At 40.3% G+C, this 19,927-nt stretch overlaps 1 protein-coding gene across 3 annotated transcripts; it reads left to right on the forward strand.

Annotated features, from left to right (window-relative positions):
• Nucleotides 1-2,059: 2,059 nt before the first annotated feature.
• LOC135479460 (myo-inositol 2-dehydrogenase-like) lies at nt 2,060-15,827 on the forward strand. 3 transcript variants are annotated; one of them, XM_064759304.1, is made up of 9 exons: nt 2,060-2,228; nt 4,183-4,279; nt 6,769-7,085; nt 8,327-8,397; nt 9,635-9,743; nt 10,700-10,827; nt 11,782-12,020; nt 13,235-13,400; nt 15,673-15,827. In XM_064759304.1, the coding sequence occupies exons 2-9, from the start codon at nt 4,226-4,228 to the stop codon at nt 15,825-15,827; spliced, it is 1,239 nt and encodes a 412-aa protein (XP_064615374.1). In that variant the 5' UTR covers nt 2,060-2,228; nt 4,183-4,225. The 3 variants fall into 3 exon arrangements, with proteins under 3 accessions (XP_064615374.1, XP_064615372.1, XP_064615371.1); XM_064759301.1 differs by lacking the exon at nt 2,060-2,228 and having other exon boundaries at nt 3,945-4,279; XM_064759302.1 differs by lacking the exons at nt 2,060-2,228; nt 8,327-8,397; nt 9,635-9,743 and having other exon boundaries at nt 3,941-4,279.
• The last annotated feature ends 4,100 nt before the right edge of the window (nt 15,828-19,927 follow it).

The raw sequence follows: 19,927 nt of genomic DNA on the forward strand, positions 1-19,927 counted from the left end.
TATATTGGTATGCTTCTATGTTGTTGATGCATCACATAACGTTATTAATCAGAAATTATAGAAAACCATTCAACATCCCAAGAATGATGACATGGACAGAATTCTAATATTTATGAAATGAAGGCCTGTCTTTTTTTTAGGTGTTGGAAGAAGACTTTCTAACATTCAGTTAATTTGACAAAGATTTTAAAATTTCTATTGGATGTAATATAAACAAACCAACACGAAATCATTCTCGCTTAAAATATTTCATCCCTAAACTGAAATAATCAGCTTTGCCTTTGCATTCACGTTTTCAAGGCAAATTCATATCTGGAGAACTGTGGTCAAAACAGTTTGGGCCCGAATCGCAATTGTACGAGAAAAGGTACGCCCAGTAGTTTTGATTAAGCATATTTTTATGTATGAGTTCCAAATTTTTCGTTCCCATGGTAGTGATGCCCAATCCCTATATATGAGGATCAATATGGGCCAAAATCGGGTTTTGCGCTAGAGCCAGTGTTTCACTGACATAGATATGACATATATGGTTGAATTTAATGTGTTTGTAGTGAAGGCGTTGCCACATGTCACAAAGTTGAAGTGCATTTTGACCGGACTGATGGTGGAGGCAGCAGTGGAATCTTACAAACAAAGCCAAGCCATCAACTTCCCGGAATTTCTATTGAATGAATGAATGAATGCTTGGTGTTTAACGTCGTACCTGTACATATATTGTGTTTTTTTGTGGCTTGGGGAGCCCATGCCGCCAAAATGCTGCCGCCATGCATTAAAGTATCATGCCAAAGAAGCCAAACATGACACCCCACACAGTCACATTAAACTGACACCGGACCAACCTGTCCTGTTTCCTTGCTCTAACCTCTCAGTGCTGAGCTCCAAGCGAGGCAGCAGCAAGTACCATTTTTAAAGTCTTCGGTATGACCTCACCCGAGTTTGACCTCGGGTCTTCCGACTTTGAGGCGGGCACTCTAACCATTAGGCCACAAAAGCGTTGAATTTCTATCGAACAGAGCAGTCTCAAGCTCGGGTTTTCAGGTTACATGAAAAGCAGTTCCAACGACCAATTCTTGAGTATTGAACAAGAATGAAAGGGACACATATAATTTGACTTTTCGGAATATTCGTCTTGCGATATGGGCGTCTGCTCAACTGTGAAATCAAGACATTATTGCTCCATAATATACTGGCCGATAAGTGAAATATTCTTGAGTACAACGTAAAACACCTATCAAATAAAATAAATAACAAAGGCGTGAATCAAGAATGGTCTAGCTTATTAATTGTAAGAAAAGGTGAATAATGTTTAAATCACTTTCCGTTTAAAGGATGTCTGACTCAGTCAAGGTATATTGATAAAATATACTTGTTTAATCCATACTGTCATAGACGTGTGATAATATGATATGATGTAGGCCTACGTCTATATGTTGTATTATGGCAAGTGAGTGAGTGACTGCTTGGGGTTTAACGTCGTGCTCAACAATTTTTCAGTCATATGACGACGAAGTAATCCTTAGGGTGTATGTAATGTACCTCCTTGTTGCAGGACGGATTTCCACCGCTCTTTTATCTAGTGCTGCTTCAATGAGACGGCTTACCGAAGGCAAGTCAGACGCCCCGCCCGAGCCATTATACTGATATGGATCAACCACTGGTTGCACTATCCCTTTCATGCTGAACGCCAAGCGAGGAAGTTACAGCTGCCTCTTTTAAAGTCTTAGGTGTGACTCGACCCAGGATTGATTCTGGATCTACTGCTCCCGAAGCGGTGTATTATGGCGAAGAAATCGTGATGCTTAACACTACTGACCTCCAATTTCAAAGTTGGCAATGTTTGTTCACTCTTTCTATGGAAGCCGAACAAGGCTATAACAAAACCACAGCATCAGCTCAAGTACTGGCTGTTATATTGCCTCCTAACCTCTTCCATCTAGTTTCTACTGGTGTCGGAGGCGGGGGACGGCGATTTGTTGTGAAGTCGCGATGATCGACTTATCCGACCTGTATATATAGTTCACAGTTTACGATCTCTGTGTCGGCAACAAACTTTTACCACCTAACTAAATAACTACGTGATAGGGTTTGGTGCCGACATAGAGATCATGAACTGTGAACTGGACCATGATCTAGAGTGGGCGTGTCACTTCAGGGACTTCCTCTTCTGACCGGATTGAACCTGTGCGCCACGAAGACAGAGTGCGACTGAACTACTTCGTCAAAAGTCGGTGAGACGCACTCGTTGTGAACTTTACCCTTTGGCTTGTTGACGCTTCGTACTTCTACACTGGGTTATTTATGCAGCTCACTGATAACTTAAATCTGCCGTAGATTTCTGCTGACAGAATTACCTATATTTATATGTCATAAATTAAAACTTGTCGCATGTATACTACCTAATTCACATGTACGTGTACTATGTTGTTCGTTATTTTGTGTTTTTGTATTATTTGTATTTAAGTTTGACTGCTATGGACTCATACTGGAGGCTTAAAGACTTTAAAATGGTTGCTTCCTGGCTTGAGAGGTTAGAGCAAGGCAATGGGACTGGCTGACCCTCTCTCAGTATAATATGTCCCGGTATACCAGACATGACACCTTATACACTTATACATATCTGTTAATTTTCCAGAAAGCCTGTTGTCTGAGTGATGCTTGAATGTAATCTGATATTGCAACATATTATTCTGTTAAATATGACAGACATATCTTTCAATTAATTCAACATAAAGATATTCTGTTAGACTAATAGTATACATGTATATACTGTTGTGTTATAACAACAGCTGAAAATACATTCTGGCATCATTCACACAACAGCCTTTCTGTCAAAATTAACAGATTAATTGCTTGAGTGTATAGAGTGTCATGTCTGGTGTCTCCGGTATGATATTTTAGTGGCGGCAGTACTTTGGCGGCATGGACTCGCCTGGGAAGACACAGCATATGTACACACGCCTAATGATTCCTGGTCGTCATATGACCGAAAAATTGTTAAGTAAGACCTAAAATCCCAAGCATACGCACATACATACATTGGCCTCGGTTTGTGTTACATATGAAAGGTCCGTTTGCAACGATTGCAAACTGTTAAGCACAAAGCAAGAGCAGAGCTAGATGTATTTAGACGTATAATAGCTGTTTAGATATACATAGTTACCCAACAGCAATTACGTATCTGCTGATATAGTGTTTGACACAGTTTCTTCCCACCATAATGCTGACCGCCCTCGTGTAAGTGCAATAATCGGAGTGCGGTGTAAAACTCCTATTAAATAAATAATAAATAGCATGAAGTCTGGATGAAGATGGATGGCAGAGAAACTACCGATAGTTTTCTATGCATCGGGCATAACACCTGTCATAGACACCTAAAAACACCTCGGAAATTGTAGACTCGGGTTCAGTCCGTTAGGTCCAAGAAATTACAACGTTGCCAGTTTTATTTCTTTCATGCACTCACATTTTGCACGATGAGAAAATTTTCCCACATATACTAAACTGCGCTTATGCAGGCTGTGCAGTTTGTATTCATTCCTGGCTTTGTTAGTCATCAGACTATTTGTGGGCAGACTGGTTACGTAATACTCATATTTTTAATAAAAACAATGATCAGACCAGCTTGGCCCCAAATTGCCAGGCAGAAGATACCCACTAATCAGGAAAAAACAGGTATACTGATCATTAAAGTGTCAATTTATAATTGCAATCTGACCTACTAAAGCGTTATTTCTGTGATTTCTTCGATCACTATATTTTCCTCCATCAACAGATCTGACTACCGTCATATTAGTGGAAAAGCCTGGAGTACGCAGCCACACAAATCAAATAATTAAATTAGACTCTTACACACCAATTAAAATTGGTAGAAGACATGGGATGTCAATTAAAAAGCCTTTAAAATCTGCTAGTCACACGCACTGCTCATATCGTTGTAAATAAGCTTTTGCTGTCCAGGATATGGTATAAGAATTAATGTACATTCTCATTACAGATGTACTGTAGGGAACCAACCAATTTCAGGAGGACCGTAAACAGGTTTGTACTGGTAAATGTAGGTCAATTCACGGTTGTATGTGCAACTGCATTGCCCCGTCGTTTATTTAGAGCGGTAAGTAAGCTTAGTCAGAGCCAAGAAGTTGATTTCAGCGTTTTTGTTTCACGCTACACTGACGTGAGAAGTAGCAGGGTGAAGACCTACAACGTCACGGGTACACGCTGGCATATGAAGATGGCCCCCTTTCGGCAGATTGTACGTTGGCTAACGGGACATTGCGAGGTAAGTCTGATTTACTGTATATTCCAAAACAACTGTATGTATAGTTAGAATGATCTATTTTCACAACTTTAATTTGTCTGGGTTCACATAATTATAAGCGTATCCTTATCAATCCACATTTTCTAAATAATGTGGAGGCCTACATCTTTTAAGGCATTCAATGTCGTACTGACCCCATGGAAAATGCAAGCTTGCTCTCTCTCTCTCTCTCTCTCTCTCTCTCTCTCTCTCTCTCTCTCTCTCTCTCTCTCTCTCTTGCATTTTAGACGTTTAGATGTCTAAATGCGTAGATGTGTAAATATTGATTTCTAACGTGTACTTTTACCTAAATAATCTAAAGATATAGCAATGCTTATAATTAGTCCGATTGGTTTCTGCAATACCTCAGATTTGTCACCGCATGAGGTTGTTACATAGTTTTGTGTAATAACCACTTCGAAAGTTCCGTCAAACACCAAGTGCCGTCTATTATGATCTAATAATCGTAACTATACAACACTAACTGCCGTCTATTATGATCTAATAATTGTGACTATATAAGACTAAGTGCCTTCTATTATTCTCTAATAATAGTAAATATATAAGACTAAGTGCCGTCTATTATTCTCTAATAATCGTAACTGTATAAGACTAAGTGACCTCTGTTATGATCTAATGATCGTGACTATAAAAGACTAAGTGCCGTCTGTTATGATCTAATAATCGTAAATGTATAAGACTAGGTGCCGTCTATTATGATCTAATAATCGTAACTATACAACACTAACTGTCGTCTATTATGATTTAATAATCGTAACTATATAAAACTAAGTGCCGTCCATTATGATCTAATAATCGTAATTATATAAGACTAAGTGCCGTCTATTATTCTCTAATAATCGTACTATATAAGACTAACTGCCGTCTATTATGATCTAATAATCATAACTACGTACCTCTCCAATTCAAAAATGCAGGATGTCGCTATCAACATGTTGCATATAACGGTTCTCCCTTAACTATTTCCCCGTACACAGCATAACGTTCTCTGCACTGCAGAAAGGCATCAGTACTCCTTCAAACGCCTTCATTCTGGATTTCTTATATTCTACATGGACTACCGTAGTACGCCTGTTAGCGGATATGGACATAGCGTTCAGGGCCTGTGGCGATATGAGTCATAGTTGTATATGACTTCCAAAGCGTGACTGATGCCTGAACCAAAACTCGATCTGGAGACTATTGACGGGCTGTGGAGTTTTAGTCTCGATGCTGTAGTCAAATACATTACAAATACGAAATTTGATTCGGAGATCATTCCTACAATATCGACTCTCTTCCATGCATCATTTAAAACTGACTACCGGGTTTATTTACTGTGTATATATTTACTCATTACATATTCATTTGGGAATATAGTGTGTTTTCCGTGGTTTTAGAAATGGGTCTTTATCTACATAAAATGTCCTTTAATGGTCGACGCTAGCGAGAGCTACAATATAATTAAATGCGTACGGCATAAATAGTAAAACCAGAGCAGCGACGACATGTGATAGCTGGCAAATGGTCACACGAAACCCGTGAGATACGGCCTCTTGCCAATTACATCAGCCTCGGTTCTGTTGTAACTGTTCATGTAAATGCATAAATAGTAGCAATTTACACACCCCATAGCACCATGGCTTGAGCAGAATTGGGTAAAAAATGAAGTGATGTTAATTGCAATTTATTAGACGTCACTGGTCTAGAATTACTCAATACTCTGTGTTGTAATCACATTTAAAACAGAATCACATTTAAAACAGAATCACATTTAAAAATGCAAAGGGATTCCATTGTTTTAATGTGATTTAATAAGACTGTCGGACTTCACGGTAAGATACACACAGTACTACACAATTTTAACCCTTGTGGTTCTGTACAGCAGCTGCAGTTTTACGATCAACTTGAACGAAACTTAATGAATCAATTTTCTTGGCCTGGTGCATCACCCCGGCTTTCCTCCTATATATCAGCTTCTCAAATGGAGCCACAAAAGAGACAACGTCATTGTGATAAAATGTTATAAGATGGCTTACAGTTGTATTGATGAAAGCAGGTCCGCGCAAGGCCACCGCTGGTGTGCCCACGCGTGTTCCACAGGCTCCAAGGTCAAGCTTGTCTAGTGGTGGCAATGATGCAAAGCGAGCTTTGAGAGCGGCACATGCGCTGTAAGGAGTATGGGGGCTAAGCCTAAACAATCCTATGTGCACCCCACAGGCTCCAAAGTTCAAGCTTGTCTAGTGGTGGCAGTGATGTAAAGCGAGCATTGAGATCTGCACAGGTGGTGTAAGGAGTATGGGGGCTAAGCCTAAACAATCTTATGTGCATTCCACAGGCTCCAAAGTTCAAGCTAGTCTAGTGGTGGCAATGATGTAAAGCGAGCTTTGAGAGCAGCACATGCGCTGTAAGGAGTAGGACCAGATGAACCGATTTTTTTTTATATTTTAACGTCATGCTCTCTCTTCCAGAGTTTCGGCCGACCATGTAAAGCGGGAAATACACGAGATCTGAGAAAACATACACGGATGTTTTCAAACACTCCCCGCCTGTACCAGAAGTTTGGCCAGACATCGTCAAAATCTCGCCAACATTCGGTTGGTGTGATCGGCGCAGGCAGAATTGCTTCAAGTGTCCACATACCGAATATTCTAAACAATCACCGGCTACAGCTGCGCTGGATTGTGGAGAACAACCCGGAAGCGATAAAGCCTTTACAGGACAAGTTGTACCTCGATATCCCATTCTATACCTCAGATCATACAAAATCTCTCCTGGATGACCCAAGGTATACATTGTTCAAGTTTTGGCGTTTACTGGCAATACAGCTTGGTTTAATCTGATTATTCTCACTTTCTGTTACGGTATTAAACAACCACATCCTGATGGCATGTGCTGGGCATTACTTAATTCTTCAGCCTCGTACATTGGCGTTATGGAGTGAGTTAGTGCGGATTAACGTGGTACTTAACAATTTTTCTGTCATATGGCGACGAAGGAGTCCTTCAAATGCATGTACGTGTAATGGGCCTCCTTGTTGCAGGACGGATTTCCACCGCTCTTTTATCAAGTCACTGAGACGACTTACCGAAGGCAAGTAAGTTGCCCTGCCCGAGCCATTATACTGATATGGGTCAACCGGTCATTGCACTATCCTCTTCATGCTGAACGCCAAGCGAGGAAGTTACAACTTCCTCTTTTAAAGTCTTATGTGTGACCCGAACCAGAAATGACCCTGGATCTACAGCCCCCGAAGCGGACGCTCTACCAACTGTGCTGTCGTGGCCGGTCATTGGCGTTATGGATGCAGAAGTTTCCACAGCCTTGTACCTTGCCACTTTGCATATGTACAGTTCTTATCTTGCAGTATGTTGATTTGTTTGCAGGGAGGTGTAACTTGTAATACGTTTCGACGCCTTAGCTTGAAGAGTTTTTCACTAATACTACTTACTTTTATTGTATATGTTGTCTACTTCCTATGTAGACCGCATGTTAAAGGCAAAGACAACACTAAAATGAAGTATGCATCAGATGAAAGACAATTAAAACAGGAAAAATAACTGGATTTATTTTTTTTTACAATTTGTTTGACCTAGTAAAATGCATTTGAATATTTTATTCTATGGCGGCCTTTTTTCACCACAATGCTACCAGTGATGCCACACAAGGGTTTTGCTACTTAGACTGCTACATTACATCATTTAAAATGCATATACATGTATATCTATGAATGCATTCGTTGATTTGACCTTGAAACAAATTATTTCAGGCAGAAAGTATAATTGATACTTTCTGGGTCACAACAGACTATCGTAGAATCTGATCTTTTAACAAAATTTTACTTGGGTAGAAAACTTCTAAAAAGAGTAAATCCAACTATTTTCCTGGACAGTTTTTAACGGGTCTTTCATCTGATATATACTTCAATCTAGAGTGGTCTTTACGGAACGGAAGAGGACTAAATTGATGAGGCAGATCACTGTATGAAACTTCAGGATATCCTTTATGCCGACCACTGTTTTGTTGTAGCCTCTCAGCTGTGTTTATCTTCACCCCAACACCGACTCACTATGATATCATCTTGTCTTCTCTTCACAAAGGTATGCAAGTTAAAAACATTAAATAGATGTTGACATAAAAGATAGAATGTAGAAATCCATTGTCTTCATATGACTCCTTCATAATTATTTACTTTCTTACCCGTTCATATATGTGCCTCCTACGGGTTTACGTGTCCTGGTGGTTAGTGTGCTGGCGCAGCACACTGACTCAAAAGTCTCTCACCACTTTTATCATTGTGAGTGCAAGCCCTTGTCCTGAGATCACAAAGCGATCTTAGACTTAAGTCAAAAATTCAAATCACGTAAAATTTTATTATTTCCTATGTAACATTGTCAAAATATTGCTTGACAATGTAAAATCTGGGTAAGTTATTATGAAACAAATTTCTGCTAAAACAACGAAAATGAGCATACCAAATTCAATGACCGAAATTTTGACTTCTAAGTGTAAGGCAGTTTCAGATGCGGGCTTACAGATGCGCAGCAACCTGCGGATGGTCGAGTGTTCCCAAGGCTCTGCCTGGTTTCCTTCGACCATAATGACGCTGGCCGTCGTCGTATGAGTGAAATAGGCTATATTTAAGCATGGTGTAAAACTCAAATAAAAAAATAAATAAATGCGTGTGCTTTTAGTCACACTCGCTTAGTTCGTTCCAAAGTACGTATAAAATAAATTTTTATAAAAATCAGTGGATCGAAATGTATTGATATATTTGATTTGTAGTCTTTATACTTAAGAATGTCTCACCTTTAGGACAGCGATCGGGTTTATGGAAGTAGGAAACCTGAATGTTTGACGCACTTTCCCACGAGTGATGAACATACGACTGCACGAATGTTCCCACAATTATTGTTAACGACACCGACGAACAATAAAAGCTGGAGAAAACTAAAAATTCACTGTCCAAAAATAGAAGACGCGAGACTAGCACCTGATCACTGATCCACATCTCTCGGCAATTCAGACAAAATAATTGTAAGCTGTGGAAGCAATAGCAGGACATCTTCAGCGCCTCGCGACCCGACGACGGTGCGAATTGTACCGTTCTTGGGCTTCTGGTCTCGAGCCGTGAAGCACCAGGTATGAGGTGAGGAGACGAGGACGGTGCCAATTGTGATCGACCCGTAACACGAGAGCGGTACCATTCGCACGCGACTGGCGCGAGGCGCGAGGCGCGGGACGAGACATCCCCATTAATAGGTTTCCATAGTAAACTCATATGCACAGTTATTATGACTTAGGCTAAACATAAAACATCGAAAATATATTTCTTAGGTAAAGCCGTGTTTACGGAGAAACCGACGGCGGAGAAACTGACGGAGATCTCCACACTTTACGACACAGCGGCGAGGCTAGAGCTCCCCTTGCTGACCGGATATATGAGGTGACAGCATTGATTATGTCCATGTTACGCTGAGATGTATTTCACAAAGTCAGATCTGAGAAATGAAGAATTTTGTCCTCTGAGTTCATACATTGGAATACTTAACAAGTTGCTAAGAAAGATGAATATAAAAAGTTGAATACCTTGGACCATGAACTTCATGTAAATATCAAAGTTGGTTTTTAATTTTTTACTTAACTAAAAATGGCTTTGTGGAATGGGCCCGAAATCTTGAGTATTTATTTATTTATTTATTAAAATGAAAATACTTATGAATATTTCAATTATACAACGGCGGTCAATATTAATATATGGTGGGAAGAGCAGGGGCAAACCCACGGTCATCCACAGATTACTGGCGGATCTTCTCACGTACGACCAAAGAGGAACAGGTCTTAAATAACTAAATATATATGTATACAAAGTCCTGTTATTCACAAAAATGATTTTGACTTAAATACTGGTCGTACGAAGACCCCGTTTTCGACAGCAAACATTTTCTCGTTTGAATAATACATGTATGTATTCATAGACAAGGAAGTAGATTTTGTGAACATTTTAGAGGCAAAGGCAATGTTGTGTTTAAAAAAACAAAGACAGAAAACCTCATATTTCCAATATGTATAGGACAACACCTGTCAATGTACCAAAAACGTCATAACTCCAAGATGTATAGGACAACACCTGTTAATGTACCAATACTTAAATGTTCATATCAAGTAAAAGCGAATATATATTCGTAGTAGACTGTTTATTCTGCCTTTTGGTATTGTTTATCGATGGTAGGTCATATCTGGCTCAGTTGTGGAAACTTTCTTGTTATACTGCAGCCTTCAGCCCCTTATCCACGAGGTTCTTCTCCACCAATCATTTGAGAGTTGACTGATGGTCATTACAATCTCATTACAACCTCATTACATATGATATATACATAATGTTTTCTTTATTGCTTTTAGACGTTTTGATGCAGCGTTTCAAGACATCTACGACATGTTAGTACAAGGTCAGTTAGGGAAACTTCACATTTGCAAGGTCACATCACGGGACTCGCCCAAACCGTCATATGAACTCCTGAGAACTATGGGTGAGTCACACTCTCTCCACGACAGACCATTCGAATCTATCGGCCAGATGTTGAAAGACACTTGGTTTTGTAACACAAGTGAAAATTGACGTAATCCCGGGTCCCGTAATCCCAATCAACAAAAACGTGAGAGAAAAATACCTTGGTAAACGAGTATAGTAGTTTTTTTCATTAACATTCACATAACTTACACAAATACAGGTTGTCAACGGCCGATTCTTACATTTCCAAAGGAGTAAACCATAATGCAGTAAACCTGGCGCCATCGCTCGCCCAAAAGTGGACCATAAATAGAGTCGATCTCTATCAACGAATTTGGTTAACATTTGGCCCGTATTTGCCCCCACCCCTCCCCCCTATCTTCGTTTATTCACAGTAACTTTATAACAACAACATGTTACGGTTTCCAGCGGCCTTTCTTCATTATGTTAATTAACAATCTTTATCACATTTGCGAACTGTTTCAGCAGAGGTACAGGTAGTAGCATGATCATATGTAGGTGAGACAAAGCGACACTCCGGCCAGCTATCTGCTCGCATGGAAGAGCGTTTGTTCAATTTTGATTAGCCTAGCGAGTGAATACCGCGTAAACGCGGTTAAAGAGGGGTAGACCTGATGTCCAGGCCTGGTGTAGTCAACCAGGCGTTCAAGTGAGGCAGCAGTCTACACACATGGGCATTGATGTGTTGTTTTGTTGTTGTTGTTCACAAGAAGATACCCTCTACCGTGATACTACTGAAACAATGCTCTAGGTGACGCTTAACCCAAAGCAGTAAAGAGATAAATCCAGGTTCAACAAAGCATCATTACCTTTGTTGTTTAACTTCACTCTTAAAGTAAGAAAGAGTCTCTTTGAAAACTTTTCTTTTGTTTACAAAAATGTCAATCAAAATTGTTTAAATTGTTTTTCTCACAGGTTATAGAAGGTTTTCTGTCTATAATTCATCTCACAGATCGAACGGGATGTAACATACTGAGTGACATGGCTGTGCACGACTTTGATTTCATGTCCTGGATCATGCAAGGCACAGCTCCTGAATCCATCTATGTCGTCACGCATGCGCACGACCCCATCATGGCGGAAATAGGTCAGCCTGACGTCAGCAGCGTCATCATGAAGTACCCGGATGGTTCGGTTGCCATTCTGGACTCCAGTCGGGAATCTTGTTATGGTTACGACAACAGAGTTGAGGTGAGCCTGTTAAGCTATAGACATTTTTCTCACCGTTTGTAAACTCAAAGTAAGTTCACACAATCATCGAAATATGCTAAAGAAGGCGTCTAGAACTCGGTATACACAGAAGCTTAAAAGAAGACAAATAATTTAACTTTAGTTATTTCAGAAGAGGGGTGGAAACGGACCAAAATGACAACAGATATTTTCTTCCGACGTAACCCCATAAATCAACTTTTAAATTTAAAATTCTTATATGCCATGTTGGAGAAACCGGAAACACTATGGCGCGTCCCTCATGCCTCTTGATCCTGGCTAAAAGGCAAAAATGGTTCGATGACGTTAAAATTGACTTTAGAATGACTAAGTTTACTTTGAACTAAGATGTTGATTATGCAACATGACAAAGGTAAAAAAAGATCTATACTGATTTCATTCATTCGTCTAGATCATTCCTTGCGTCTTTTCAACGTTCATGGAAAATATTGACTGTTCCTCTTTGTATGATTCGGTCCTGATTTGGTACTTTATATACTTTCTCTACTTGATCTGGGGAGTTTAATTTCATTGGTTGGTTATATACGAAGGTCTGTTTGGATGCATGCACATTTGGTCTAGTGTTGTCTTTTCTTTAAAGACGGGACTCAACACAACTCACTCGATCGTGCGCAACTGGTCTCGTTTGTCCATGACCATCTAACTTCAGGATTGAACTGCACACACGTGATGAGCTCAGCTGAGTCGCGTACGTTGTTATTCCGCATCAACCAGAACTTACAACCCGACGAAACGGTTGAATGGAGTGGAATTGGTTCTGAAGCTGTCGTATATGCCGAGCTTAAAACTTACCTGGATACGGCGCGAGGAGGAACCCGTCATAACTTTCGTATATTCACTCAACTCAGTGCGATGAGTTGAGCTAAGTTGAGATGCTCCAAGCTCTCCTGAATTCTGGGCATAAGAACATATGTTTTCCCTCTCTTGTTTTTTATTACAATGGGAAAGACAATGAACTTGATGCTGTCTTTTGAGAAAAGTTTTCGTCCTGTGATTAACAATTTTTTTCTTATTCTTTTCTGGGCAAAATTTTAATAATAATAAAAAACAACCTTTCCAAGAGAAACACATTCATAGTTTCAATTTTATATACACTTCAACTGGGTCTATTATGCTGTTGAGTAACTCACATGCGCTCGGGCTTTTAATGAATCGGCCGAGATTTCTGTTTTCAGCTGTTCGGATCTCATGGTATGGCCACACTGGAGAACCCTCGGCAGAGTTTCGCCACCAAGAACTTTGACATCGGCGCCCTGCAAAAGCCCCTGATGCATTCTTTCCCTCAGAGATACCGAGAAGCCTACCAGAATGAAATTGATCATTTTGTTGATTGCATGGAAGGTAAGTAAATTGGGTTCATGTACATATTTGGTGAGGGTCATAGCCGTGATGACCTCTTCGGTGGCCTAATGGTTAAAACCTCCTCCTAGAAATCGGGAGACCGGGGTTCAATCCCGGGGCACGTCATACCAAAGCCTTTAAAATGGTTGTTGCTGCCTCGCTTGGCGCTAAGCACAGAGAGGTTCAAGCAAGGAAACAACATTATTTGGCCTGGTGTCAGTATAATGTGATTGAGTGGGGTGTTCTGTCTGGTGTCTTCGGCATGATACTTCGTTTGCGTCAGCACTTTGTCGGCAAGGACCCGCCCTGCCACAAGAAGGCACTGTATATAGACAAACCTAATGACTCCTCATCGTCATATGACTGAAAAACTGTTAAGTACGACGTTAAACCCCAAGCATTTATTCATTCATAGCCGAGATGCTTGTCTTTCCATTGCTAAGATACATGGGTTGGTTCAACACCAGCCCCGGACAGCAAATATCCGTGATTCGCGTTAAGCTTTGATGGAAAACGAAAGCTTGATGGTTTGAACTCAGCATAAAAGTTGAGATTACCTCAGAAAACATTTGCAATAGTCTGGCTGTTTTTTGGATTACTGGGATTGCTCGTAGTCTTGCATTTGTATTGTAAGACCACCGAATACAAACGTAACAGCCACAGCAGGATGACAGGATTGCAAACTTAAAACTACAAGACCAACGAATGTCGCCTTGGTTTCATTGGTTTCAACAAATTGCTTATAATAAAACTGAATTAAGTGGGAGCGGATATATATATATATATATATATATATATATATATATATATATATATATATATATATATATATATATATATATATATATATATATATACAACTTGCTCGTTATGGTTAGGTCGTCTAATAAATCGTAATCGGGGGCCCTCGTGGCTTAGTCGGTTAGCGCGCTAACGCAGCGTAATGACCCAGGAGCCTCTCACCAATGCGGTCGCTGTGAGTTCAAGTCCAGCTCATGTTGGCTTCCTCTCCGGCTGTAAGTGGGAAGGTCTATCAGCAACCTGCGGATGATCGTGGGTGCTGGCCGCCGTCGTATAAGTGAAATATTCTTGAGTACGCCGTAAAACACCAATCAAATAAATAAATAAATGAATCGTAATCAGTATGTCTATATTTGTTTTAATTCTGCTTAAGCCATCGTAGTAGGGAGCGTGTATTTATTTATTTATTTGATTGGTATTTTACCCCGTACTCAAGAATATTTCACTTATACGACGGCGACCAGCATTGTGGTGGGAGGAAGCCGGGTAGAGCCCGGGGGAAACCCAGGACCGGTTGCTGGCAGACCTTCCCACATACGAGGGAGCGTGTAAGCTGCTATACTATTTAAGCATTTAAATGAAGAGTTAGAATAAAACTCTAATGATGGGAATTTACGAGAGGCCGGTTATCACCTGTTACGTGTGAGCATTTGCCAACTTTTGTTATGGCTGTTCTGGTTTTACTCTCCTTCCTGTAGTCTTTTTTTATTAATCACATGTTGTGTAAAACAATTCAGTCTAATATGCAATATTTTTTTTGGCAATGGGCGTATTTGTTGTCACGAATCATTAGCATCAGGGATGGAAACGAAAGGCGTATTGGAATCACTCTCCTCGTCTTGATCCCGTACAAGAACGAGGTTTCGAAAATTTAAGACGATATCTCTGTTCGCGAACGAGATTTTCCCTCCCCATTTCTCCCGGGTTGGAAAGGGGTTTAGAAAGAAAGATATTGATGTAAAGCGTTCTCCGTGCTCTTTTTGCAGTCGTTTGCATTCGTTTCAGAAGATACAAACACAGTGCACTGGGCTTACACATTAATTTTGGTTGGAATACAGCTCAAGGCAGTAACTATAAGTCTCCATGTAGGCAGTGTTATCACCGGTCTCAAGATGTATTCGTGTAGTCTGGTTCACGGATGTTGAATCAAGGGGGATAACTCAGGTGGCACAATCTGGCATAATCAATAAAACTGTCGTTTTAATAGGTGGGAATTATTTCCTGTCGTTTTCAATGTGGTCTTTCGCATTACTGAATAATTTTTCATTTATATAAAGGTGTTAAGTTTTTAATTGAAAGAAATCATAATGCCCGAGATAAACCACCGAGAATTGGCGCTTAATGACGAACTCCCACGTGTGACGTACACACATGTACAGTATAATGGTGGCGAAACTAGTGATCTTCAACGAACGCACGAAGAATATTGCTATGGATTAAATGGTAAAACGTTGTTCCATTATTTCTGTAGGTAAGGCATCTCCACGTGTCACAAAAGAGGACTGCGTTTTGACCGGACTGATGGTGGAGGCAGCAGTGGAATCTTACAAACAAAACCAAGCCATCAACTTCCCGGAATTTCTATCAAACAGAGCAACATTGATATCTCGTCATCAGGTGGCGTAAACAGCTGGGCTACCTCCCCTTGTTCATATCGCCATGCCGAACGCTTCCAAGAGGTTATTCTCACGTGAGACGTTCCCCAGAACCTTAAGGCGCTGCACAGCATTTTGCGGTTTTTATTCTTCGAAATAATATGTTTTTATTTAATTTGAATTAAGGAATGGAGAATTCCAGTAAACCTAGCTGCAGATAACCTGTTCGACATAGAGACATTCATCTTAAACTTGTTTGACCTGCATGGATATTCATCTTGAACTATAGGTGTTTGACATGCAGGGATGTTCATCTTAAGCTGTATGTGTTTGATCAGCAGGCATTTTTATGGGTCTTATAGTTAGAATCGCCAAAGGCCCATTATAGAGGCATGCAAAAAAAAAAAAAAAAATTGCCGGAAGTAGTTTCACCCAAGTACGCCGTTTTAGTGCGCTTAACGAAATAGACCGTGTGTTGTGGTCAAATATTAGCTTCTTTGCGTGATGTTTTCTTCGTTGTTTTCTTGGGATTTATATGTAATGATTATGCAGTGAATAGAAATTGTAATTGCGTTTGGAGTCGTGCTTTCATTTATTATCCTTTTAATTTACGTCGCGAAAGGTTATCGAATGCGCTTGCGCTGTTTTGAAGGTCGTGACGGTAAATGTCAAATAGGCCTCCTGGTACCTTGACTGGCTGTGGTAGCGTACGTAGCGAAAAAAATTTACATAATCTTGTAAAGTTACCTACATGGGTATATTTAAAAGTTATCAGACGGCAGATATGCCCTTTGACCTTGACCCCTTGGGTCCCTGCCCACTAGTTGATCTCCCCAACCACGTGAATGCCAACATACTTATTATGCTTTTTCATGGAATTTTGTGGAATGGGCTCTTAATTACATTTGCTGTGTGATGAACATTCGGATATAATTCTGAAGAAGATCGAAAAAGGTTGGGCAGATTAGCTAGTTGCGAGTGTGTGTGTTTTTTATACTCATTTGGATGTTCACAGCGTTGGCCAGTCGTGGGCCTCGTGGGTATTATGTTGGGCCTCGTGGGTACTCTGTCCAGTAGGCGATCTCTTTTGTCTACGTGATGGCACCAAGTCATTATGCAATTAAAGGTTTACCAGCACCCGCAATTGCTGAGAAGTACGTACAATGTAAGTGTTGGGAGATTTGATTGTTAAAGTTTACATGAACAGTTGTCCATAAATTAATAGATATCGCAAACTAACATTGTTTATATTAGTCATAACTTCGAAAGCCTTAGTTTTTGACTCGTGCGTGTGGCCATAGTCTTGATGAACTCAGTGTTCAAATTTGAAACAGACTTGTTCAAGATTGCGGATAGCCCTCGAACTCGAGAAGACATGCACAGTTCTGTATTTGAAGTTTCATACATTTAAATGATTTACCATGCTGACGGATGACGATTTGTTTTAAAAACCGAGAAATACTGTACTGTTTTCCTTCCTTGTCATAATTTTGAAAGAACATTTTTTTTTAATTTCTCTTGCGAATCTTCTCTGGTGGTTATGTCCCTTGATGTAAGTGTTGCAATCAGTGAACCAGAGGTTGAAACCAGTGAGCTGTTGCTAGGAAAAAAAAATTGTAGATGTTTTTTTTTATGTTCTTGATGACGAGGAGTTAAAAGAATAGCAATAGACCCACTTCACAGCCATTGAGCTCTAGCTAACGTATTTAAGCTGCAGATATTTGAACAGAACGCACGTTCAGCTTAAGGTGCAGGTGCTTGAGTTGTATGGGTATACAGCATAAGCTGTATTTGTTTCACCTGCAGGTTATTTCACCTGCATGGACATTCATCTTCAGCTGTAGATGTTTATTCATTGCACAGATAGACAGCCTAAGCTAATGGGATTTGACCCCAGCTTATTGGTGCTCCCAGCTAACGGGTGACCCCAGCTTATTGGTGCTCCCAGTTTACGGGTGGTCCCAACTTACATGTAACCCCAACTTACGAGTGACCCCAGCTTACTGATGACCCAAACTTACGGTGAGCTCAGCTTTAGGGTTACCCCAGCTTATTGGTGACCCAAGATTACGGGTGACCCCGGCTTATGGGTGACCCCGGTTTATTGATGACCTAAGCGCATGGTGACCTCAGCTTACAGGTGACCCCAGTTTGCAGGTGAGCCCAACTTACTACAACCTCAGCTTACTGATAACCCCAGCTTCCTTTTGATGCAGTTAACTGATGTCCCCAAGTTACAGATGAACACAGCTAACTGACGAAACGAGCTAACGGGTGACACCCTATTTGGTGATCCCAGCTTACGGGTGAACATATATGATATGTATTAAGAGGCACGTGATCTCAGGGAAAAGTGAGTTGAAATAAGTCAAACATAGTTCTTTGTGAAGGATGTATATTACGGATGGACTGCTGATATTGCTTGATAGTAGTATGTTTACAGCATGGGATCGTTGCTAATTAATCAAAAAGCTCAAGTGCTGTGAAAATAAGAATTTCAGGGGAAGACACAATTTCATGTTTCTACCAGCTTCAACCGACTGTGCCGCGGATATTATAAAGTTGCATAATTTGTGTCCGACATTGCCCTAAACAGCCGCATATTTAATGACCATTTATTAATTTATATAATAATTAATATTGGTAGGAAGGTCTGTCAGCAACCTGAGGATGATCGTGTATTCCCCAGGGTTTCCTCCCACCACTATGATCGCAGCCGTTGTATGGGTAAAATATTCTTGAGTACGGCGTATGACACCAACGAAATAAATAAAAGAAATAAATAATTATGTTAGGGCCGTACAAAAGAGTATTTTAATTCTACAACGGCGGTGAGAGCATTTGTGGTGAACATGACATGGGAAGGGCAGAACACGGACCAAAGCATTATTTATTTAATCATTTGTTCATTATAACGTCATACTCCCGAATTTTTCACTTATACGATGACGGTCTGTTTAATGGATGAACCAAAACACCTGGGGTAAGCCACCGACATACAGATACGCATTCCATATTGTGATAGAAGACAAGAGGTCTTCAGCAAACCACATCAATCGCCCGGTAAGGGCTGGTGAATTAACAAATGCTTTGTCCAAGGCCGGGTTCGAACCGGCACAGCCCCTAACCTATCGCCTTAACCACTCCACCACGGCCCACTCGCGTGTATTTATATAATTTTCTGTTTAACTATATGATTTGTGTTTTACGCTGTACTCAAGATATTTCACTTATTTACATCTATATATCTAGTAGGCCTATGTTTTTCTTATATGACAGCAGTCAAGATTATAGGTGGCAGAGACCTACCAGCAAACTACGGATGGTCGTGAGCATTCCCCGGGCTCTGCCCGGTTTCCTCTCGTATAATGTATGTATTCCTCCCCATAATGCTGGCCGCCGTCGTATAAGTGAAATATTCTTGAGTACGGCGAAAAACACCAATCAAATAAATAAATAAAATAAATCCAAGGTGGCGGATATGATCTCAAGGAACGGAAAGAAAGCATTATTTATTTATTTATCTGATATCTTTTACGATACAAATACGATAGCGGTCAGTAATGTGGGTGGTAGAAACCGGATTGCTCGGGGTAAACTACCAACCTTTGTCAAGTTACTGACAGACCTGCGCACAGTATTACAACTGAGAAGAATATTCATGAGGTTGCCTTTTCGTTGAAGTCATTTTTATGCAAATCTTTGTACCCACTATACCCTGACACGAGAGCCAAGAGTACTTCTGCCATTTTCCAAGCACTTAAATTTGTCAAGTTCAACTCAAAATCGATACACTGACACACACTGAAAACACAGCGCAAACATAGAAGTTGGTGAATTCTTTTAAATATAAGGTTTTAAAGATATGAGACAAACATATATATAACATTTGTGAGTGGTAAAGACGTATTGTGGTCAGGGCAATATTATCAGTCTGTGGTTTGTCGACCGATAAACTTGTTTTCATACATGTACTTAGCACCTGTCATTGTTGTCATTGTTTTATGTCACTTTGGATTCCTCCGGGGATGGAGGGAAGTTGGTGGAAACGCTTGGCAAACAAGTTTTCACACTCAGAAAAACTAATCTGTTAATTTTAGCAGAAAGTCTGTTGTCTGAATGATGCTAGAA

The sequence above is a fragment of the Liolophura sinensis genome, chromosome 12 (assembly GCF_032854445.1).
Source record: "Liolophura sinensis isolate JHLJ2023 chromosome 12, CUHK_Ljap_v2, whole genome shotgun sequence".
Lineage (NCBI taxonomy): Eukaryota > Metazoa > Mollusca > Polyplacophora > Chitonida > Chitonidae > Liolophura > Liolophura sinensis.

What these genes read in the sequence shown, in the direction of transcription:
- LOC135479460 (XM_064759301.1), top strand. Translation starts at nt 3,995, where the DNA reads ATGTACTGTAGGGAACCAACCAATTTCAGGAGGACCGTAAACAGGTTT. An exon ending in CTTGTCTTCTCTTCACAAAG is followed by an intron (nt 8,398 to 9,634) that starts GTATGCAAGTTA and finishes TATATTTCTTAG; the next exon opens with GTAAAGCCGTGTTTACGGAG. An exon ending in GTTACGACAACAGAGTTGAG is followed by an intron (nt 12,021 to 13,234) that starts GTGAGCCTGTTA and finishes TTCTGTTTTCAG; the next exon opens with CTGTTCGGATCTCATGGTAT.